The 25,432-nt window shown below is 41.7% G+C and overlaps 1 protein-coding gene across 1 annotated transcript; it reads left to right on the top strand.

The window, feature by feature from the left end:
• Positions 1 to 7,294: 7,294 nt before the first annotated feature.
• On the top strand, positions 7,295 to 25,136 carry anpepb.1 (alanyl (membrane) aminopeptidase b, tandem duplicate 1). The gene is made up of 21 exons (XM_068312835.1): positions 7,295 to 7,658; positions 9,805 to 10,108; positions 10,278 to 10,420; positions 10,629 to 10,765; positions 11,405 to 11,531; positions 14,339 to 14,493; positions 14,677 to 14,790; positions 14,882 to 15,025; positions 15,096 to 15,161; positions 15,733 to 15,798; positions 15,901 to 16,073; positions 17,019 to 17,095; positions 18,145 to 18,278; positions 18,374 to 18,429; positions 19,377 to 19,524; positions 19,685 to 19,776; positions 21,114 to 21,221; positions 21,320 to 21,487; positions 21,573 to 21,713; positions 23,142 to 23,223; positions 24,610 to 25,136. The coding sequence occupies exons 1-21, from the start codon at positions 7,295 to 7,297 to the stop codon at positions 24,772 to 24,774; spliced, it is 2,964 nt and encodes a 987-aa protein (XP_068168936.1). The 3' UTR covers positions 24,775 to 25,136.
• Positions 25,137 to 25,432: the final 296 nt, after the last annotated feature.

The raw sequence follows: 25,432 nt of genomic DNA, 5'->3' as shown, positions 1-25,432 counted from the left end.
CAAAAGGTCAAAATTGGTTCAGAGAGGTTGACTGACTTGTTTGTAAGTTGTTATGTATTAAATTCTAATCTATAATCGTTATTTGTGGTCATTTAAATGTCATCATTACTTTAGATACACAAGTAGTATTATCTAAGACTGACCAGAAACAATAACAGGATATAAAAACAACACATCATGAACATAACAAAAATGACTAGAAAACCGTTAAAAACACATAATACCATGCTACTGTACAATAAAGAAGAATAAAAACGTATATTAAAATACATAGGTATAGTTCCAATATTCACTATTAGCATCACTCAAGATTATATTTGGTCAGATTATCTTACTCGTAAGATTTTATAATATAATCCTTGAGAAGGAAACACTTCACGGAACTCTTGCCAGTTTTTAACAGTCTGTCATTATAAATACTGAATAAATTAAAGCTTCAAGTTGAACTGATCATAGCTGAAGAACAGGCTTTTCAACTGCAGGTATCTGTGAAGTAAATGCAGCATCAACAAGACCTTTAACACGTGGTTGTAGACTTCAAGAAAGCCATCAACCGGGTATGGCCGGCAGCACTGTGGGCAACTACGAGGAAGTACATCAGTCCTAACCTTGTCAGAGGCACTAAAACCTGTACAACAAACCCATCAGTGCAATTTCACTTCAACGAACCTATCGGAGACTGGCACAGGAGAGCAATCAGAGTGTACCAAGGATGCCCACTCTCTTCAACTTCTTTCTGGAGTGTATCATGACGGATGCCCTGGAAGACCATGAAGGAACTGTCAGCATAGGAGGCAGACCTCCGTTTTGTGGATGCCATTGTCGGGTTAGCTGGAGAAGAAAAAGGACTTGCCAACCTAATTGTAAGGCTGACATCACTTTCTGAGCCTATGGAATGGAAATCCAGCGGGGAAAACCAAAATCACCTACAACAGGGGCATTCTCTCAGACATCAAAGTCAACGGACAGGCACCGGAGACAGTGTCAATTATCTCGGAGCAATCATGTCCGATGAAGGAGCCGAGCAGGAAATTCTTGCCAGAATTGCTCAAACAGCTGCTTTGGCAAAACCGAAGTCCATATGGAAAGACCAAAACATCAGTCTGGCATCAAAGGTGAGCCTGCTGCACTCACTTGTCATCTCAATCTTTCTACATACTGTGGAACTTGGGCCCTTACAGTTGAGCGGAAGAAGAAAATACAGAGCATGGAGATGAGATGATACAGAAGACTCATGTGTATCTCCTACACCCAACATATCACAAATGCACTGTCTGGCAGAAGACCTGCTTCTTCTTCTTTTCCTTTGGGAATTTCCCTTCATTCGCCACAGCCAATCAGTGTCCTCCATCTAACCTTGTCTTCTCATCCTCTTCTCTCACACCAAGTACCTTCATGTCCTCTTTCACTACATCCATAAACCTCCTCTTTGGTCTTCCTCTAGGGCTCCTGCCTGGCAGTTCAGAACTCAGCATCCTTCTACCAATATATTCACTATCTCTCCTCTGGACATGTCCAAACCATCTCAGTCTGGCCTCTCTGACTTTATCTCCAGAACCTCTAACATGTGCTGTCCCTCTGATGGACTCATTCCTGATCCTATCCATCCTGGTCACTCCCAGAGAGAACCTCAGCATCTTCATCTCTGCTACCTCCAGCTCTGTCTCCTGTCTTTTCCTCAGGGACACTGTCTCTAGACCAAACAACATCGCTGGTCTCACCACAGTTTTGTACACCTTTCCTTTCATTTTAGCTGAAACTCTTCTATCACACATCACACCTGACACTTTCCTCCACCCGTTCCATCCTGCCTGGACACGCTTCTTCACCTCTTTTCCACACTCTCCATTGCTCTGGACTGTTGACCCTAAGTACTTCAAATCCTCCACCTTCTTGATCTCTTCTCCCTGTAACCTCACTCTTCCACTTGGGTCCCTCTCATTCACACACATGTACTCTGTCTTACTGCGGCTAACCTTCATTCCTCTCCTTTCCAGGACAAACCTCCACCTCTCTAGCTTCTCCTCCACCTGTTCCCTGCTCTCACTGCAGATCACAATGTCATCAGCAAACATCATAGTCCATGGAGATTCCTGTCTAACCTCGTCTGTCAGCCTGTCCATCACCATAGCAACAAGAAGGGGCTCAGAGCTGATCCCTGATGCAGTCCCACCTCCACCTTGAACTCCTCTGTCACACCTACACACACCTCACCACTGTCTTACAGTCCTCATACATGTCCTGCACCGCTCTAACATACTTCTCTGCCACTCCAGACTTCCTCATACAATACCACAGTTCCTCTCTGGACACCCTGTCATCAGCTTTCTCCAGATCTACAAAAACACAATGCAGCTCCCTCTGGCCTTCTCTGTACTTCTCTATCAACATCCTCAAAGCAAATACTGCATCTGTAGTACTCTTTTTGGCATGAAACCATACTGCTGCTCACAAATGTTCACTTCTGCCCTTAGTCTAGCTTCCACTACTCTCTCCCATAACTTCATTGTATGGCTCATCATCTTTATTCCTCTGTAGTTGCCACAACTCTGCACATCTCCCTTGTTCTTAAAAATGGGCACCAGCACACTTCTCCTCCATTCCTCAGGCATCTTCTCACTATCTAAGATCCTGTTGAACAACCCAGTCAGAAACTCTACTGCCACCTCTCCTAGACACTTCCATACCTCTACAGGTATATCATCAGGACCGACTGCCTTTCCACTCTTCATCCTCTTCAATGCCCTCCTCACTTCATCCTGACTAATCTTTGCTACTTCCTGGTCCACAACAGTCACCTCTTCTAGTCTTTGTTCTCTCTCATTTTCCTCGTTCATCAACTCTTCAAAGTACTCTTTCCATCTTCCCATCACACTACTGGCACCTGTCAATAGACTTCCATCTCTATCCTTAATCACCCTAACCTGCTGCACGTCCTTCCCATCTCTGTCTCTCTGTCTTGCCAACCTGTATAGATCAGTCTCTCCCTCCTTACTGTCCAACCTAGCATACAAGTCATCATAAGCTTCTTGTTTGGCCTTTGCTACCTCTACCTTCACCTTACGCTGCATCTCTCTGTACTCCTGTCTACTGTCCTCAGTCCTCTCAGTGTCCCACTTCTTCTTAGCTAACCTCTTTCTCTGTATACACTCCTGTACCTCCTCATTCCACCACCAAGTCTCCTTATCTACTTTCCTTCCAGATGACACACCAAGTACTCTCCTACCTGTCTCCCTGATCACATTAGCTGTAGTTGTCCAGTCATCTGGAAGCACCTCCTGACCACCCAGAGCCTGTCTTAACTCCTTCCTAAAAGTCCTGCAACACTCTTCCTTTTTCAGCTTCCACCATTTCGTCTTCTGCTCTGCCTTTGTCCTCTTCATCTTCCTCACCACCAGAGTCATCCTACACACCACCATCCTATGCTGTTTGGCTACACTCTCACCTACCACTACTATACAGTCACTGATCTCCTTCAGGTTACACCGTCTACACCAGATGTAGTCTACCTGTGTGCTCCTACCTCCACTCTTATAGGTCACTCTATGTTCCTGCCTCTTCTGGAAGAAAGTATTCACTACAACCATTTCCATCCTTTTTGCAAAGTCAACCACCATCTGTTCTTCTGCGTTCCTCTCCTGGATACCAAACCTGCCCATCACCTCCTCATCACCTCTGTTTCCTGCACCAACATGTCCATTGAAGTCTGCACCAATGACAACTCTCTCACTTCTAGGTATGCTCTGCATCACTTCATCAAAGTCCAACCAGAATTTCTCCTTCTCCCCCAGCTCACATCCTACCTGTGGAGCATACCCACTAACAACATTGAACATCACACCTTCTATTTCTAGCTTCAGACACTCTTTTTACCTCCAGGACATTCCTAACAAACTCCTCCTTCAAGATAACTCCTCCTCCATTTCTCTTCCCATCTACACCATGATAGAACAACTTGAACCCTGCTCCTAAACTTCTAGCCTTGCTACCTTTCCACCTGGTCTCCTGGACACACAGTATGTCTACCTTCCTTCTCTGCATCATGTCAACCAACTCTCTACCTTTTCCTGTCATAGTTCCAACATTCAATGTCCCTACTCTCAGTCCTATACTCTTGGTGTTCCTCTTCTCTCTCTTCCTACAAACACACTTTCCTCCTCTCCTTCTTCGACCAACAGTAATCCAATTTCCACCGGCACCCGGTAAACAGCACCGATGGTGGTCGTTGTTAACCCGGCTCTTAACTGATCCGGTATGGGAGTCATAGGTTTGATTTGCATGTTTGATTTGGCAAAAGTTTTACGACCGATGCCCTTCCTGACACATCCCTCTGTATTTATCGGGCTTGGGACCGGCACAATAAGACACTGGCTTGTGTCCTCTTGCAGCTACATTAGCCCTCATGAAGGCCTGCTTACCACTGTTAAAAAGCGGTAACTGAGGTGATACGGACACATCACTAGATCTTCCGGCCTTAGTAAGACCATCCTACAAGGAACTGTACAAGGTAGCAGGAGACAGGGGGGAGGACACAGAACATAAATATTATCATGATTACATCCCGCTTCAAGGCGGTGATGTATTGTAATGTCAGTGTTCGTGTGTTCGTCCGTCCATCCGTTAGTCCACCAAATATCTTCACAGATAGACAGATGAAACCAAAAGCACATGACTCAGGCAGCAAAGGGATGAAGATGAGATGATGACCTGGACCTTGAGAAAACTAGGTCAATAATAATAATAATAATAATACACACTTTATTAATCCCTCGTGGGGAAATTCTCTTTACACTCTTCACACGTGTACTTATACAGAATGTGTTATTTACAGCACAGGTTACAGCCCCTGAAACAGGCACAGCACACTAGGGGCCAGTAGTCATGCAATTACTAATACAGTATAGAAACATAGAGGTACAGGGGAGGCGGAGTGACGTGAGGAGATCGTGCCCCAATGAGCATCTTGTAGGGGGTGACAGCACCTTGCTCAAGGGCGCCTCGGCAGTGGCTGGGAGGTGAGCCGACACCTCCCAGGGTCAGCTCACACTCAGAGAAGCAGCAGAGAAGTTCTCGCTGGCCCTGACTGACCACCACTGCTCTGTCCTGAAAGGCACAGAAATGTAGAAACTTTCAAACCATTGTTGAATTGGATGAAGGCTAATTGAGGTTTCGATGAAACCTACATATTGCTGTAAAACAACTGTGTGTGATAATAAATCATGATATGTAATTGGACGAAAAGATAAACTGAATGATAAAATCTGACCAGGGCCATTGTCTGAGCTCATTTCATCTTTATCAGTTGGTGGTTTTGAAAGGTTTCCCATTCAAAATTTGCTGCTACAGCTTGTCCTTACCATAATGTGATTATGGTCCTTACCATAATCACATTATGGTTATGGCTCCTGATGATGGGGACATATCATTCCTGTCTCTGGAGAATATTCATTGAATAGATATTGATTATAAATTGCCACAAACAAATTGAGATGGCATTGTACTCCAATGTATTTCCTGTGAATATGCAACACAAGAAACAAAGACCTTTGTTGTGTGATTAAAGTGATAACTGAGGACAGAGGATTAGTGTTAAGATAAGGGGCTGCAGTAACTGGATGGGCTAACAGTTTCAAAAGGATCTCAGCTCTCCGTCTCTCCTTATGATGGCTTTACAGCTACACAACCATAAAATACACTTCATAAAACGACTATGTAAAAACTGCCACTCTGTTAAAGACTAACTACAAAGAAAGAGGGACAATCACTGGGAAATTATGGAAGATGAAAGCACCAACAAAACCATAACCATCTACCATCTTGTGAATTTATTAAAGCAGAGTAAAGTATGGATTCATTTGAACAGCCTTCTATTCTGTGAGTCAAATTCCTGTGGTCTGTTCTTCCTCAAGGGACTTAAACTACAATATATATCTTATTCATAACTGGTTATTTTTACATGGAAATACTGAGACTTAAATTTGATGAAGAGCAAGTCAATAAATACACTTCCTTTTTGTACTGGATTATACTGGATTTATATTTAGAGCTGGAGGTAGCAGAGATGAAGATGCTGAGGTTCTCTCTGGGAGTGACCAGGATGGATAGGATCAGGAATGAGTACATCAGAGGGACAGCACATGTTAGAGGTTCTGGAGATAAAGTCAGAGAGGCCAGACTGAGATGGTTTGGACATGTCCAGAGGAGAGATAGTGAAGATATTGGTAGAAGGATGCTGAGTTCTGAACTGCCAGGCAGGAGGCCTAGAGGAAGACCAAAGAGGAGGTTTATGGATGTAGTGAAAGAGGACATGAAGGTAGTTGGTGTGAGAGAAGAGGATGCAGAAGACAGGGTTAGATGGAGGACACTGATTGGCTGTGGAGACCCCTGAAGGGAAAAGGCCAGAGGAGAAGAAGAGGAAGATATTCAGGATGCAAATTTTTTAACCAAAAATGTTATAAAAGAAGAATGAAAACTCACTACTGTTTCAACTTTCTTTTTCAAATTCTTGATGATGTCACTTCCTGTTACTGGTGTAACTTACAGGAAGTGTGTTGCACTTTGACACAAATTTACATTAATGTGATGGGGTGGAACATGAAGTTAATGGACACAGATAAATCATGACATTTTAACCCAAAAAATTGTCAATTTTTTCGTAATTCACAAATTTGTAGTCAGTATTTCTAACCATAAGAACAATAAACGTGTTCGATTTGTTTGATATTTGTTTTAGTGTAAGTTTAATATTACATGAATGACAAAAATGCTCAGAGTGGGCATGAGAAAAGGATTGTAATTTAACACCAAAAAATTTGTTTTAAATATGAATGTTCAACTGCTCAATAATTAGTCTCATTGGGCCTATCAATAACCTAAGAAAGAATTAGCCCTGTTATTGCTTATTTTTTCATGACTAATGATAATGCCCTTATACCAGTTAAATAAAGAAGGCCTTGTTTAATTATCTATGTTTTTATGTCTTCCAAACGTGTCATATTTCAAAAATCTGTATGAGAAAATGCAGTCTGGTATACTTTGAGTAGAGTAGACAACTCTATGGTTTGAGCTACAAAAGAACACATGATAAGCTCCAAGGTTATAGTCCCAACAAAACTAAAATCAGAATAGGTAGCTATCGGTGGAAGGTATGGGACTGAGGAGGGGTTTCCATCCAGTTGACTGGAATTTACAGTCTTCCTGTTAATGTATCACCTGCTTTGAGAGGGGAGATGTTCCAAAGGCTGTATATAAAGTCACCTCCACCATTTGTACCACGTCTCTGTGGAGCAGCAACATGGGGAAAGGCTTCTTCATCAGTAAAGCTGTAGGGCTGGTAGTCGTGATCCTGGGTGCGGGGGCACTGGCAACCATCATAGCTCTCTCTGTGGTTTACTCACAGGAACAGGCAAAAAATAACAATGACTTGTTGCCAACAACAACAACAACAACAACAGCAACAACAACAGCAACAACAACAGCAACGACAGCAACGACAGCAACAACAAAAACTACATCTGGACCCCCCATCACACCAGCTCCATCCAATGAAACCTGGGACAAGTACCGGCTACCCAAGAGCCTGGTGCCACATCATTATAACGTCACCCTGTGGCCCCGACTGACACCAGATAACACCACTGGACTCTACATCTTCACTGGTGAGGCTTCAGTTTTACAGTTAGCTGCCAGATGATGTTTGCTTTTACCAAGTAGATGCATTCATCTGACGTTTGAAGCAAAGTCTTTTCACAGCTTCTTTATTCCGTGGGCTCTTGTTATTGAGGTAAAGTAGGAGACTTAGCCGATCGTCATAAATTTAAAAAGTTTATTCCTGACAACAAGTCTAATACAGATATCCAGGCTCTCCACAGTCCCTGACTGCCGGTACTACACAGGTCTGACATCAGACGCAGCTGAAGAAGAGCAAATTCTATCTTGGCCCGGTCAGATTTAAACAATTCAGATTAAGAATATGCATGAGGGGATGTGGTGTCTCCTGGATCAATCCGTGACAGGTTTCCGGCCGCATCTTCTCGACGTAGTTTCCGTCTCCGGTCTCATCCTGTAAACAATCCTGCCTACATCCTGATCACCCCATAACCGTGAAGACTTCCATAAATGGAAGTGTTACCCTGGATGTGTGTGTGTGTGTGTGTGTGTGTGTGTGTGTGTGATTGTTCAAATGTTTACAGACTTCAAGGGTGAGAAAAGATTAGATGAGTTCTGTGAGCTCTGTGTGCACTGGGACAGGGTTCAACTGTCTGCACAGATTAAATGAGTGTGTGATTAAAGTTGACTACTGTGAAGCTAGCAAAAATAGCAAATAGCATTAGCGAATAACACGTGTATAATGTCTAAATCTCTTCACATTCAAGGTTAAAAGCCACCTTCCTCGGTGAACTAATTTGCTGATTTTAGCAGCTAACTTGTTCCAGTTAAGGGGCAGAGTTTATTTTAACTCCAGAAAGTAGTGCATCCCTGGGATGCGCTTCAAGAAAAATGTGTGCATCCCAACACATTTATGCATCCCAAAAGTAATAACAAAATATACGGTAGAAGCGTATGCATGGATTGAGTTTTGCCACTTGTGAAATATAAAAGCTAAGTAAACAAACTGAATTTGAATGGTTTTATTCATAACATCGTAACTGTTTAAGTAAAAAGAACAAACGAGAATACTTTACAGAAGAAGAAACATCCACACGTTTGCAAACCTTCTTGCAGGGATCGATGCAGTTTGACCCTGGATGATCCCGGAGACAGATAGTGACCTCCATTGATCTGACAGTCATTTTAGGAATGAAGATGCCTCGTACCCTCTGTCCACACTGTCGGTGTGTGAATGTTGGGTTGTTGAAAATATATTTGAGTGGTCAGTAGGACTGAAAAGGGGTTATATGGTTGTGAGAAGAGGACAAGGGACAGAGCTAGACGCAACACTAATGGCTTTATGCTTCTCTCTGAGCTTTTCTGGATTACATTTTATATTCAGTCTCTGAGATTTATTTGTATTTGATAGGTTAATTATAGATGGACATTCATTTTCACCCTATGTAAAATACCTATTGCATATAGTTTAGTGTAGACACACATTCAAACACAGATATGTAATGTTTCGCTGATATAACCTCTGCCAATCTTCCAATGGTCTTTCCAAAGTCAAGAAGTTTCCACATCACTCACTGCCCAGTCAAATGTGATTCTGGTTTAAATTATTGGTTTAAATATTCTTTTAAAAATGGCTTCCAAGTCACAATCGGAGCTATTGTTCCTGTTCAGGTAGGTTTTCATCTCTCACCCAGAAGGATATCTTCCTCCTCTTCCTCGCCCTCCAGCAGAGACTCCACCATCCTGGCTGCAGTCTCTCTGGACCTCTGAGTCTCCACCAAATCACGCTGTGAACTACTAATACCGTATGATTAGTGGTTTGTTTGTCCATCACTTATTGCTCCATTGTTTTATCACCTGTGTCCCGAGTGTTGCCTCGTGGCTCACGGGTCGATGGTTGGTGATCTTTCAGCTGATCACCAACAACACTATCTGAAGGTCGTGGAACAGGGACTGCAGCCCTGGAAGCCGCTGCAGAAGTGGTTTTAAACAGTTTAAATTAAGTCAGAGGATGCAATAAAAATATGATGTTATTTTCACCAGAGTGAACATTAATTATCATTTAATCTTTAATGTATGCAGTTCAGAATTACATTAGAAATAGTAGAGTTTTACTGCTGCCATCTGATCTAAACACAGATACGGGTGAATCTGAGTCTTTCCACTGCCGATCACACCTGTGTCGCTCTGTTTCAGGTGATTCCACGGTGGTGTTTGACTGTGTTGAGGAGACCGACCTGATTCTCATCCACTCCAATAAACTGAACTACACCACGCAGGACAATGGTCACTTGGCTAAGCTCTGGTCACTGAGCGGCGGTGAAGCCCCCTCAATCAAGACTTCCTGGCTGCAGGTTGTGACTCAGTACCTGGTCCTGCAGCTGAACGGTAATCTGACAAAGGGCCAGAGATACCAGGTCGTCACAGAGTTCACTGGAGAGCTGGCAGATGACCTGGGGGGTTTCTACAGGAGCGAATACATGGAGGATGGAAAGAAAAAGTATGTCTTTCAATGTGGTAGTTAATCTGTCTTCAACACATACATCTCACTCTGTGCTGAACGAAAAGAGATTCAATAATTTATTTTTCTACTATTTGGTTCTTTGTTAGGACATACAACAAAAAATACCTTTTGAAACTTCAGCTTTTGTCTTTGTCTTTCTGCTCAGGGTTGTTGCCACAACTCAGATGCAGCCGACAGACGCCAGGAAAGCGTTTCCCTGTTTTGACGAGCCGGCAATGAAAGCCGTTTTTTACATCACTCTGATCCATGACCATGGAACCACTGCCTTATCCAACGGACAACAAAAAGGTTATTCACACCAAAGACTAGAGACAGTATTACATTCACAGTCTCATAGAGAAACAACAGGAAAAACCAGGAAGACACTGAAGGATTGAAGATTTAGAAGAACTGGAAAAATTAGGATTTCATAAAAATAAAATAAATAAAAACCAGAAAGTTGAAGTGATTCAAAACATTTTTAAAAGATATTTAATTTGTCATTTGTCGTCTACAGCATCGAATAACATCACCATTGGAGGCCATGATGTGTTGATGACAGTTTTTGAGCCAACAAAGAAGATGTCGACCTACCTGTTGGCGTTCATCGTCAGTGACTTTGATTTCGTTGATAGCACCATTGATGGACTTTTGGTAATTAAACACCCAAACATACTCTGTCCCTCTTACATGTGTGCATTGTAGTCAGCTTGACATTCTGTTGAGTGGAGATGCATCTGTGGTGAAGGAATGACCGTTGGGAGTCGTGCGTCTGATGGAGCCTTGTGAACCTCCGTCTTAATGATTAGACAACCAACCAACCAATCATGAATGAATTTCAGCAGAATAAACGCTGAACTAGCTAATAGCATGTTCAGCGTTCCTGCTGCTAGAATTCATTCATGATAAGTTGAACTTATAGTTTTAAGGAGTACTTGATGTTAACACAAACCCCAATACAATCCTTTTACTGTCACATTAATCATGATACCTCTATACTTCTCAAACATAGATTCATTCCCAAAGGATCTTCTAGCCTATGTTACACGTTTTAGTTGTAAACACATTTGTTTCTCTAACCTTTTTATATTAACTTGTAATTTTAACCTGCTCAGGGTGGCATGCAATACTAATCAATAATTATCATCACTAGTTTCACCTCATATTGTGTTGCTGCTTACATGATTTGTTTAAAGCGCACTGCACATGTCTGACATGTATTATTATTTATGGCCTCCTAATTTGTATAATGAAACCATGCAGTGTGTAAACTTTGTGTGTATTTGGCTTTAGATCCGTGTCTTTGCCCGGAAGTCTGCTATTGCTGCTAAACAAGGAAACTATGCACTGAACAAAACTGGACCCATCCTTAAGTTCTTTGAGGAGTACTATAATTCTACGTATCCCCTACCAAAGTCTGGTGAGTACAGTAGTCACAACTGTGTGGACATTCAGAGTCAAACACAGGCCCAATGACAGCCACATATATTTACTACTCATGACCTGTTGGCTTTGTTTTATTCCTTGAACTTATTTATTGTGCTTTCATGGTGTTTTCATACTTTTTCATTCTGTAATCAATCAATTTGATGTCCATAAACTAACAGTAATCAATTCAGACTTTTCACGAAGACAATCCATTATTTTGTAAAACCATCAAATCCGTTAAGTGAAGTCGACTCTCTGCTCCCCCTTTATGAGGCACATACAGAACACCTGTATACAGTACAGTACACCTGCCAGGTGGAACATGTATACAGTATCAGTGAAGTGGTTTCCAGTTCTCTTTGGTCCGTAGTTCTGATCACGTTAGTTTTCTCACGTGTGGGTTTACAGTTGACCGATGGCTTTTACTAGACAATGGGGCGAGTGAACCTGTGATCCTTCATCCTGTCCTTATCACTGCTTAATGTACAACTGACCTGCTCATCACAATGTTCTCTGTTGTTTATGACAGAACTTCAGGAACAGGACAGTCATGATCACTGGCATCAATTATTGACAGGTCTAACCTGATAGCTTGATTGTTACACAATCTTTATTGATGGCTCTCTTTTTACTGCAGCTCATAAAGTGTGGCAGGATGCATTGCTTGAATTAATTAACCTTGACAGTCAGTTTATCGGATTTTATGAACTTCAAGGAACAGTTCAGCAAAAAAAATAAAAATAAAAAAGGAATTAGTTTGATACCCTTTGGTCAACTCAAACCTTTAGTATTCCTCTTGGATAGTTTCTTCTCATTTATAGTCAGCCAATCCTATTAGAGAAATGGGGGGACTGTACTTTGTTATACTGGAACCACTTTATCCACAATGGTATATATTTAATTGACTGATTACAACATTACCGGACTTGAGCTGATGCATCAAACAATGTGGAACATAGAATATAGCAGGCAGAATGAGCAGAAGAACACAGCTGCACACTGCTACACTAATATAACTGGATATTAGCCCAACTGGTGGTGAGCGGGCGTAATTACCACGGAGCTCAGAGGTGACTCAGTGAGCACCCATCAGCTTCAGCAACTTAGGACAGACATTGTATTGGCTTCATACAATGTCTGTCTCTCATAGCGACCCGCTAATGAATTCAGTTAGTTGTTTAGCGTCTCACTTTCTTCATGAATGTATTCTGTATGCAAGGAAACAGTCTCAGTATAGCATAGAATCGCAAACTCGGGGCACATCCCACCATCCCAACATCTGTTAGAGAAAAGTAGGGAACTTACAACAAATCCCATTGCAGTGATCCCTCGTTCCTCGCCACAAATAACAACTTCCGCGGTATAGTGATGAACTATATTATTTACATTAATTTAAACGTTAATGAACCCCCCCATACTGATATTAAACCACCTTCTGTCTGTATTACCTTTTCCCACACTCTAATAGACTGTTGAAAGCACTTTTAATTGTTTCTTTAATACACTTAAGTGCGCTGTGTTCAGAGACTCACAAACGAACGTAGCACACTGCCGGATGCCGTCAGCTAACAGCATGAGTGTATGGTATCACATGACTGCCTACTGAAAATCCGTGTTGAGGTGAAGTCGTGCATCTTGAAGTGCGAATACGCGAGGGATTACTGTAATTACTTTCCTTTAAGGATGGTTCCAGGAATGGTTGGCGTACTTCATGGAAAATGTGTAGTTTCTGTAATTTCTAATTGCATATGCTGTGTCTATACTAAACAATCACTGTACCTAAAAAAGCATAACACAAAAAATGAGGTAATTTGTGTATGCCAGATTGTTTTTTTTGTTGTAGCAACACTTCTTGCAAATAAATCTTATATTGTCAGAATGCCCGTTTAAATGGTGCCACACTTATATGGAACATTTGCGGGATGAGCAGCAGTGAGAAGTATTTGTGGTTGCAGTCAAGAAAAATATGACAGGTTTTGTCTGCCCAGTCAGACACCATATTCAGCCAGACAGACTGACAGAGCCATGTCTGTCTGGGTTCCTCCTTCTGCTAAAAACACACAATATTGGTGAACTGGTGAGTCTAAATAGCCCATGGGCATGGATATGTGTGTGAGTGGTTGTTTGTCCTTCACCTGTGATAATCTGGTGATTTGACCAGGTCGTACCCTGCCTCCCACTTATGTCACCTGGAATTTAATCCAACAATGTACACAGATTGAACAAGAACTTACTGTAGTTACTGAAGGGAGGGAGATCATTTCTAGTATAGAATGGTATCATAATTCAACTGCACTATCATCATCCAATTATAGTAAAAAAAACAACAGCAAATCTTGTAATTAGTAGTACTTGGAATGCTTAACAATATCAGGTTAAGAAACAGGAATCCCAAACACCCAACCCATCAACAAATATCTAAACACTAGCAGGAGACATGGTTAAATTCTGGGATTTATACAAAAACAAAGAAAAAAAGCCTGGACAAGTAAAGTAATGTTCACCATTTACATGTAAAATTGACAGTAAATTTATAAGATATACCTTAATGAGAGTAACTGACAACAAACAAAGGCTTGACACTAGCTCCTGTGAAACACCTAGAATGTCAAACAGTTTTCTGTAAATTAAACCAGCCAACAAACCAACCATCCAACCAACAAACCAACCAACCAACCAACAAGAAATCAAATAGTAAATTCTGATCTAATAGTGGGCTGTGGTTCATGCAGCTTAATGAGCCTTGGACAGGACAATAAACATGTCATCCACTCACCCATCCTCTCTGTCCTCACACAGATCAGATAGCCCTACCGGACTTTAATGCTGGAGCAATGGAGAACTGGGGTCTGATCACATACAGAGAGACAGCACTGCTCTACGATGAAGGGTTCTCCTCTAACTCCAACAAACAGCGCATCGCTACCATCATCGCTCATGAACTGGCCCACATGGTTAGCTTTAAACTCTGCAAACATTTCACTTTGTCCATTCCTTAGTGGTCCCACCCCAGTTAGAGCTCTTTTAGAGCTTCATACCAGGATTGGTTACTCTACCAGTTTTTGAAGTAATTGTGTTTGCTAGTTATTTGGACCTTATGAAGAAGGTCACATCTGATTTCTGTGCTGACCCTGTAGTGGTTTGGAAATCTGGTGACGCTCAGGTGGTGGAATGACCTGTGGCTAAATGAAGGCTTTGCATCATATGTTGAATACCTGGGAGCACATGACGCTGAAGATACCTGGAACGTGGTATGTGTTTCTCTCACGGAACAAGATGATGGACAGTGAGAGAGTGAGACAGTGGAGTTTTAACCATACTCTCTTATTTGTTTCCCAACAGAAAGACCTCATTGTGCTCAATGATGTCCACAGGGTGTTTGCTGTTGATGCCCTGGTCTCCTCTCACCCTCTGTCCTCTGATGAAGATGACATCCAGAGACCAGAACAAATCAGTGAGCTGTTTGATGCCATTTCATACAGCAAGGTAACAGCAGCAGCAGTCTGGTCTTTGATGCAGGTCCTCCCAACATCTAAATGTCTTTCCACGTCCTCAGGGAGCATCTGTTCTGAGGATGTTGTCAGATTTCCTAACTGAAGGTGTCTTCACAATGGGACTCAGGGTAAGGCCTGTACAGGGACAGACAACAGTGACATCAACACATTTCACTGGAAATCTTCAGTCCTCTTTTGATAGTGTGAGGAAACAACAGATCAATGTACTTAGTCTGCGTTATTACGTATCATCCCATAAGATTATGATAGTTATGAATGGGATTCACCATTCCAAGGTCCACCAGGGCTCTTCAGCCTGGTGGGCCGTGGATGTTCTGCCAAGCAAATAGCATTATTAAAATAACAAGATAAAAAGAAACCAAACGGGTAACATCACTGAACCTAATGAGGAAAACACTTGTAGAGTGTTTGTCATGGCTTACCTTGGTTAGCACCACCCAGGAATTAATTATAGTCAGGGACCACCGGGCCCAGGTGGTCCAGACAGGCAGCTCCAACCAAAGGTATACCTTCAAGAGAAGAAAAAAACCCCCAAAACACATGTATCACCTGACCATCACACAGTGTACAGACATGGTGTGTGTTAGACATGCAGATTTATAATGTGTGTGTACATTTAATGTATATAGAAAACTCCCAAAGCAAAATAACTCATCCATGCCTTTGTTTGTTTGACAGACTTACCTGAATGAATTTGCTTATGGGAATGCCATCTATACAGACCTGTGGAACCATCTGCAAAAGGTTTGTTCTGTCCTGTTGATGTTGTGGATCTGGAACCATTGAAGAATTGGATATCTGGTACAAACCAACCTATTGTCTATTGTTCTGTTTTGTTGTATACAGGCTGCTGATGCTAATGGCACTGTACTTCCTCAATCCATCCATAACATCATGAACACCTGGGTGCTGCAGATGGGCTTCCCTGTGGTTACCATAAACACCACTACTGGGCTGGTGTCCCAGCAGCACTTTCTCCTGGACCCTGACTCTGAGATCACTACTCCATCTCCCTTCAAGTATGAACATTAACACTCTTTCAAAGTGTCTTCCTCTTATAGCAATGTGTTCAGCGTTCATTGTTATTTGATTGTATATAGTCTCTCTCTCTCTCTCTCTCTCTCTCTCTCTCTCTCTCTCTCTCTCTCTCTCTCTCTCTCTCTCTCTCTCTCTCTCTCTCTGTCTCTCTCTCTCTGTCTCTCTCTCTCTCTTTGTCTCTCTCTCTCTCTCTCTCTCTCTCTCTCTCTCTCTCTCTCTCTCTCTCTCTCTCTCTCTCTCTCTCTGTCTCTCTCTCTCTGTCTCTCTCTCTCTCTCTGTCTCTCTCTCTCTCTCTCTCTCTCACACACACACACACACACACACACACACACACACACACACACACACACACACACACACACACACACACACACACACACACAAACACACACACACTATATATATATATGTATATGTATATATATATAGTGTATATATATAGTATATATATACTGTATATATATAAAGAAAGATAGAAAACAATAGTGAGCAAGACACTGTATATAACAAATAACAACGGACAATGAACTCAAGGATACAAGAAGAAAAACGTAGGAAAGGTAGTAGGAAAGGTAGTACTGTATTGCTTTTTTATTTCTTTTATCACTACTAATGATACTGCATTACTACTGCGTGACAGTGATGTCACCTTCTTCACTAGTACCATAAACTGTTGCTCATGTTTCAGTCTTACTCCTCTGATTCTTGTATATCTTGCATAGAGACGCTGTTCAGATTGTGACCTAGGAATAAAAGGTCCCATTTTCCAATGACTTGAGTTAAATATAATTTTCTATTTATTAATTTATCAATTAATTTTACCTAAGTAAATCTAGAATTAAACTGAAAAACCTCATTTGTGTAGTCAGTAGAAGCTATGAAACAACCCTATGTGTAAGTTTAATGATGTGGTTGTTCTTCTGCAGCTATCAATGGATTATTCCAATAAAATGGAGGAAGTCAGGGGTCATCCAGAGACAAACATGGCTGCAAAATAAGTCAGGTAAGAGGTACAAACACTAACATGGTACTCACATATGATACAGAATGTATTGAATTGATAAAATGGAGCACACCTTCCCTACTTTGTACTTGTGACTGGGTGGGGAACACACGGATGACTTTATTCACATATAACTCAGAGTCTGCCACTGTCCATCACTTGCTTCAATGACATGGAACTCTCATGTCCCCTGTGTAATGGCTTTCACTCTGCTTAATTTGTGCACTGTGGTGTCTTGAGTGATTCTCTCGGCTCTGTGCCAGCTTGTGCTTTTACTTGTACTTTTTCCTTGGTAAATGGCTGTGCCATAGTCCATCTTTGGCTGTATGTCCCCTGTGTTGTTGTCCTCCTTGGCATGGTCATAACATTTTGATCCATTTTCATGCAACATAAATGGGAAAAAATGTCATACAAAGCAAAACTGACTGGAAACCCGAAGGCACGACAGACAAGCAGGCGGGTCAAGAGTCAAGGTTTAATTTGACAGGCAGGGTTCTGGTTCTGGGTAAATCAATCCACTGTCCACTTTGACACGGCATCAAAGTGGACAGTCACATGGAAAAACCTCATGACTGATGATGTTTGAACCACACAAGTGGTTCTTTCTCCAGGTGAACCAGTTCATTGGTTTAGATCAATGACGTTTGGATCAAGAGGCGGACGCCAGTTCTGGGTCAGACCAGGACGCGCTGCCCCCTAGTGGAGAACTCTGTGATGGAGGTCGTCCTCCAGGAGGAACGGCGTCAATTCCCACACGTCCCGGTCCTCTCTCCTGTCATTGTTCTGCTTATACGCGTGTCGGTCAACACACTGATGCCGACACGTGTGGACGGAGATTTTTTAGAAAACGCTGTCGTGTGGACGCGACTCTTTTTCTATGTGGGGTGAAAAAAGTTGCATTTTCAAAAAGATCCGTCAGATAGGAACATGACACACAATGCTCCTACTTCCCTCTTTGGTGCTCCACCCTTTCCATTGACTCCCCCTTTGCTCATATAAACTTACAGCTTTTATGAGCCAGGACACCTTTTTGTTCTGTTTTGCTGTAGCCATGATAGATGAGATGAGGACTTCAGGTTCTGACTGGGTTCTGGCCAACCTAAATGTAGTGGGCTACTACAGAGTCCACTATGACCAGGGCAACTGGGACAGACTACTAAATATTCTGGGCACCGATCACCAGGTATGTCACATGTATGACATCACTATGTATTTGTACTGCCATGTCTGAGATTTAGTCATACAGTAGTAACTCAGTGTCTCTGCTTGCATTTCTAGGTTATCCCAGTGATCAACAGGGCTCAGCTGGTGGATGATGCCTTCAACCTGGCCAGGTAATTCACGCTAATATAGCAGCAATTATACAGTAGATGCTAATCAAAAAGACAGAAATGATCATGTGACCAGAAACTTCATCATGGGGTAAGAAGTAGACAAAATGGGGAAATCCTTTTTTGACTTTTCACTTGAGCCTGGGAAATGACAAAAAGATCAAGAGTTATTAAGAGATGGGACACTATAAAAAAATGAATCTCTGAAAAAAGAAAGATTTTAAGTTTAATTGTCTTATTGTATATTAACAGCATGTCACAATTTTTTGCAATAATTATATCTCAAGTTAATCTGCATCTTTACTTTTTGTAAATGGGCAGTACTGCCTTGTGTTTGTATAGATCAAATAAACAAGCCTTATTCTGTCTTATTTTCATTCCATTAATTTCCATAAAGAAAGTTCAACAGACTTTAAAATAATCAAGCAGTTTTAGACCCTTTGGGGGGGGGTGACCTGTCAGCGGTCACAACGTCATGACTGATGGTGTTCGACTGCTGACATTAAAGAATGACATAGCAGATGTCAGCAGAGGAAACATACAGTAAAGCCTAAAGATGGATTTTGATCAGCGGCACATGGCAGTTCCCCGTATATGACCTCGCTCAAATGCATCTCATGACCCTTGCATTTAATGTTTGTTCCAATTTGATTACTTTATCGATCAATAATTTTTCGCCTGTCTTTGTCTTCATCCGTTTTCATCTGTCTTTCCTCACACATCCAGCCTCGTCTTTCTCAGTTCTAGGATCTTTCGTCTGTTCTTCTGATCGTCCCTGATTGAAGTATTGTTTTTGCAGTTTATTTATATTTCACCACAATAGGATTGAATCTAGGAATGCACCTGATTTGGCCTGTGTGTGCACATCCTCCATTTCTGTGTGTCTTCTACTGTAGGTGACACAATATGACATGATTCACGTCCTGTTCATTTCATCTTTTCATCAAAAGGGCAAAGATCATCTCTACAGAGTTGGCTCTCCGTACCACCAAGTACCTGAACAATGAGAGAGAATATATGCCCTGGGAGTCGGCCATGAACAACTTGGACTTCTTCTTCCTCATGTTTGACCGCAGTGAGATTTATGGTCCCATGCAGGTCACTTTCCTTCACGCAGTCTCCAATACAAAAACAGCCAAAACACAAATGATAAGATGGAGCTATCACATTGTTTTTATTACAGGATATTTAACATGTGTTCTTTATCACGTATTTAAACCACATCATCTTAGTTCTGTGTTTTTTTACTTTGTTTTAGGATTACTTGAGGAAACAAGTCACCCCTCTGTTTGATCACTACAAGAATACAACTGGTAACTGGAACCGTGTACCAACCGGACATATGGACCAGTAAGTAACGTGAAATACATGATTAAAGAAAAACATAGGTTCTGCAGTCATCATCCATTCATCCGTCTGTCCGTCCATCCATCCGTCCGTCCGTCCATCCATCCATCCATCCATCCATCCATCCATCCATCCATCCATCCATCCACACCTACAGACAATTTAGATTGTTCAGTTCACCTGCATGTCTCTGGAGGTGGGAGGAAGCCAGTGAACCTGGAGAGAACCACACAGAAACAGGGAAAACACTCAAACACCCCACAGAAAGGACTCAATCCTGGAACCTTCTTCCTGTGGCCCAACAATGCTACCCACTGTGCCACCATGCAGAACGTGGTCCACTTAAATGTCCCCAGTCGCCACTGGAATGTGGGAGTTCTTCCAGAAGTGGGAGTTGATGACCACACTAACAGAAGGTTCTGTCAGATGTTTCTAACAGACCCCCAGGACATGTTTGGTCCTGCCAAGTCTGTCGGCCCCCCTACTCCACAAGCAAACGCCACTCTCTTCACCCAAATGTCCAAAACATGCGGCAGGGACGTCCGATGACACAACAACTAAGATGATCATTGACCTTCAGCCTGGGGTGTCCTGGTGCCATGTGCACTTTTGGACATCCCTGTGGTTGAACCAGGTGTTTGTTATGGACAGACTGTGACTAACACAGAAGTCCAATCACAGAACACCACTCGCATTTAGTTTAGGGAGGCTGTTCATCCCAGTCACCCCTCTCCAGGTCTTACTATCACTGTCAACATGAGCGTTGAGGTCCCCCAAATGAACAATGGAGTCCCCAGTCAGACCACTATCCAGTAACCCTAGCAGGGAATCCAGTAAGGCCAGGTACTGTACACTGTACAGTACAAACAGTAGCAACAGAATAAACCAAGTACGTACATAAGAGCTGTGACCCCGGGCGTGGCTTCAGGGTGGGTTTCTCGGTTGCACCATACTGGGCAAAGTTCTTGGTTTCAACTTGATCATGGGGGGTTTTGGACTGCTCTTCATCTAGTCTGTCACCCAGCATCTGTTTGCCAAAGAAGACCCTACCAGGATCACGAGACCCCTGACAGCATAGCTCCTATATGATCATCTGGCCACTCAAACTCCCCCACCACAATAAGGTGGAAGTTCAAGGGGGAGCCTCACATAGTTCATAAATTATATAACAAAGTGATAAAGACTGATCTCTTTCACAGCGTTAAAGAACCATTTAAAAATTAAAGGTCTTGATATTATTACTAAAGTATAACTATCTCTATGCCCATCTTAAGTGAAAATGTCACAAAAATCCATACATCCGTCGTTCATAATATTCTTCCTGGTGCTTCTTCGTCCAGGTATAATCAGGTGAATGCTATCAGCCTGGCCTGCAAGACAGGCCTCAAGGAATGCCAAAATCTGACAACATACTGGTTTAAACGATGGATGGACACAAAGATAAATGAGTGAGTATATACTTCATCCTGGTGCCTAATTTGTATTAATCCACAATACTGAAGTGTATTCAACATCTATCATAATACATGTCTACCTTACCCTTCAGGATCCATCCCAACCTGCGCTCTGTTGTGTACTGTAATGCCATCGCAGCAGGAGGCTCTGAGGAGTGGGAGTTTGCCTGGTCACAGTTTAAGAATGCCACCATCGCTATAGAGGCTGATAAACTCCGCTCTGCTCTTGCCTGCACAAAGAAGCCTTGGCTGCTCAACAGGTCCACCTATAGACAGCAGATACACTTTGAACTGGCTGGTACACAGGTATTTATACTGCTGTTTGTTTTATGTGTTCCTTCTCAGGTTCCTGGAGTACACTCTCAATCCAGCCATGATCCGGAAACAGGACGCTACTTCCACCATTGTCTATGTTGCCAAAAATGTGATTGGTCAGGCTCTGGCGTGGGATTTTGTCAGGGCTCGGTGGTCGTACATTTTCACTCAGTGAGTATAACACAATATAACGACACAATATGTTTAGTTTAGAAAAGCATCACTGTTGAAGCCAGAGACAGGGCTGTGTGTGAAGCACACCCACATCACAGAAGAACAACCTGGATTTAATGAATATCCCCTTTGGTGCTTTTTTTTTTCTGCTCTGGACCATAGCTTCACATGAACATGAAACATGAGCTGTGACGTGAGAAACACACAAACAGCCATGACATAAAACACAGCAATGTCAGTGCCTACGTAATGCAGCATAGTACAGGGGAACAAACATTTACTCAATAAATCAGATAGCCTTCCTGTCATGGGAATGGATTTTTTCCAAGCTGCTGCTGACTTTAATTTCCTTCCTCTTTCAGTGAAACATTAACTGTGCCTAGGTGCTGACCACTGTTTCCTCTAATGTTTCATGTGTCTGGTTCAAACACACAAGCCTCCAGAGCGCCCTGAGGACCGGTGTGAGCAGCATCCGATGTGTGTGCTGTGGCCTCACACTTGTTCAAAACCTTGGATCATAGCAAGAATTAAATTAAGAATCAAATTACAGCAGCAATTTGCATTAGTTTACTATTAATATAAGTGATTTGGCCCTCTTGAAATAAAAAAAGACAAAAATCTTGTTCTTCATGAGATGTGTAGCGTGTTAAATGTGAGGGTCCTGCTTTGGTCCAGTTGTGGTCTGGTTTAGGGTCCTGTTCTGGAACAAATGACACCTTTCAGATATAACATTTTGCTTACATTAAAATATTCACACTTTCTACAATAACGTGTGCTGCTGCTGTGATACAGCGTAAATTCCTGAAACTCTTTGTCTGTAAAATATCTAATTACACCCTTTTTTATTAGCATTTCTACTACCCATAAATTATCCAGTAATAACAGCATTAAATGATTAAGACCCATGAATAAAAAATCTCAATAAATGTCACGAGAACATACACAAATCTGACTTAAATTAGCAGGTTTAGCTAACCTGTATGGCGTGTACAGGCAGGGCGCACATACAGGACCGTCAATACTTTGATTGGCTGCATAGCATCAGTGAACCTTATATCACCTGTCACTCAGTGAGTTACAATGCAAAATGGTACAGAAAACAATAATATTGGTCTCATTAATTAGATTAGGTCTAGATTAGATTTTTAGATTAGCTTTGTCAGTGTATATGAAGAAAGAAATGGCGTTAAGGTGCACCACCTGCTTATGTTCTATAACCTTCACTCAATGGTGGGAAATGGACAGTATTGAGCTGACACACACACTCATGTTCTTTACACACACAGTTTGTGCTATAGTTTCTACACTGCAGTTGTTTATGGTATTGATCAGTCCTGCCACAAAATTCATAATTAACATAAAGACGGTCGTCCTTTGTAGAAACAGTCCCCAGAAGCTAACTGGATGTCTTGGTTTGTTCCACAGGTATGGAGGTGGCTCCTTCTCCTTCTCCAACCTAATCAATGGTGTCACACAGCGCTTCTCCACTGCATTTGAGCTTCAACAGGTGAGAAACATGAGACCAGGCCAGTCCACTGTAAGAAAGCCTTTGACCCTCCAAAGGTTTCATGTGAATCAACAAGGATTTTACAACGGTATTGTTGCACATGTAAAAAAAAAAAAAAAGAGGATTTGAAAAATGATATGAAATGAGGAGGAAATGACTGTTGGGCACCTGGACCAACAGCGTCCTCACAGTAATTTGTTTCTATTTAATACAGTCTCAAAGGTGTATTACAAAAAGATGTTAACCAGTTAACCAGATATTTTTGTTAAAGCATTAATTAAATTCACACAACATAGAATTTCTAGCCAAATTAAATTGCATACATAAGAATATAGTATTAAAACAAGATCAGGAACCCATTTCCCCCTGTCCCCCAAACATTGCAAAATAAAATTAAATAAAAATTAAACAGGATTATGTCTCTCTTGCTCGATTAAAAATAAAAAGTAGAGGCCTTTAAGACATTTCAAAGGGTCATTCTACATGTAGTACTGCTCCATAAATGATCCCCATATTTTTGATATGTTGCTGGTTTCTTCCTCACGCTGTATGAGATCTTTTCAGGTGTGCTGTAGGATATAAGTTCAGCCAGTGTCTCCTGGATGGAGAGGTTTCCACCTGCTGTGCTCGCTAAGAGTGTAACATATTTAATCTATTAAGGTCCTTTATATCACCCAAAATCCAGTTCAATCAGGAGCAAATCCACACCCCACAATGTCTGAAGATGTTTGAGCAATGTATTTCCAAAATTCCCCCAAATATGAACAGTTCCACAGCACATGGAGGAAATCTCCGTCATAAACTCGACACCTCTGACAGAGAGGTGTTGTTCCGCCTGCAGCCACTTTGTTTCAGAGTCCTCACCACGTGACCAGCACCATGTTGAAGGAAACTGGGCTGCGAGATAATAGTGTCTAAAATTAGGAAGAGTCAGTCCACCCTTGGCGTATTGGGCCGAGTCCCCAACCCAAGACTTAGTGGACTGAGCTGTTGATGACCCGACTGGGTTCCTCCTGACATGTAGGGTTGTCTCTACTCAGGTCATAAACAAAGCGGCAGTCTTAACTTCTTGACTTTGACTTAACTTTCAGCTTGTATGCATGTATGTACTGTATGTATGCATGCATGGATGAAAGCATACACACATAGATTTCCCAGTTAGGGATGAAAAACTCAAATCATATCTTGTACATTAATACAAACAGAAATGAGTGAAATAATATTTAAAAGTTATTGAAATCAATCCAATCTCAGGTTTGACTGTGTTCCTGTGTTTGAAGTTCACACATTGTCACGTTTGAATGATAGCTGCGTTACTTCTTGTTGCCACCCTGAGAATTCATTTGTTAAGCCAGAGCCTCATTTCTGTTTTGTTTGTCATGACAGCTGAAGCAGTTTAAGGAAGACAACACTGACGTTGGTTTTGGCTCTGGGACGCTGGCTTTGGATCAGTCCATTGAAAGAACGATTGCCAACATTAAATGGATTGCAGACAACAAGGAGAAGGTTCTGGCTTGGTTCCAGGAAGAAGCAAAGCCCTCCTTCCTCTAGCTTTGTATTTGTAGCTCATATAATTTAAAGTGTATTATAATAAAAGCTGACGCTAACAGACACACTTTCCACAACTTCTACTGACAGAAAATGGTGGAGAAGCTTTATTTGATCCTGAACAAAGATCTGATCGTGCTCAAAGTAAAGCTCAGCGCTGAGAGGTGCTGAGTTTAGTTCTCAACATAAGCACTCATACTTAAAGAAATCAGTATGACAATATTTTATAAAACTTCCTTGAGTATTATTTTCAGTGTAAAAGTCGAATGGTGTGGATTCAGTAATTTGAACATCAGAGAGGACTTTCTTTGAATGATTTTTAATTGCATCTAAATGAAGGTTTTATATTTTTCAGAAGAAATTTGGTTTTTAATGTACAGATTATAGGTTTGAATCAGGACAAAATCACAAATAAAGCCTTTGATAATATGAATCTTGATAAATAAATCTGACCTCTGAATTGTCTGTTGTTAGCACTCCAGCTGATGCACCACACAGCAATTTTTATGTATAATTTTGTATCTGGTTGTGCAACTTTAAAAATGACATGCTTGAACTGTATTTGGACAATGCACTACTATATTAACCAATAAGCTCTCATATCAACAGACATTTCAAAGCGCATTAACAGACCGAGAAACCCAACAGAACCCTCCAGATC

Source organism: Antennarius striatus, chromosome 4, assembly GCF_040054535.1.
Source record: "Antennarius striatus isolate MH-2024 chromosome 4, ASM4005453v1, whole genome shotgun sequence".
In the NCBI taxonomy this organism is placed as follows: domain Eukaryota; kingdom Metazoa; phylum Chordata; class Actinopteri; order Lophiiformes; family Antennariidae; genus Antennarius; species Antennarius striatus.
The sequence above is the reverse complement of the archived record's forward strand: the minus strand, read 5'-3'. Positions and strand labels throughout refer to the sequence as shown.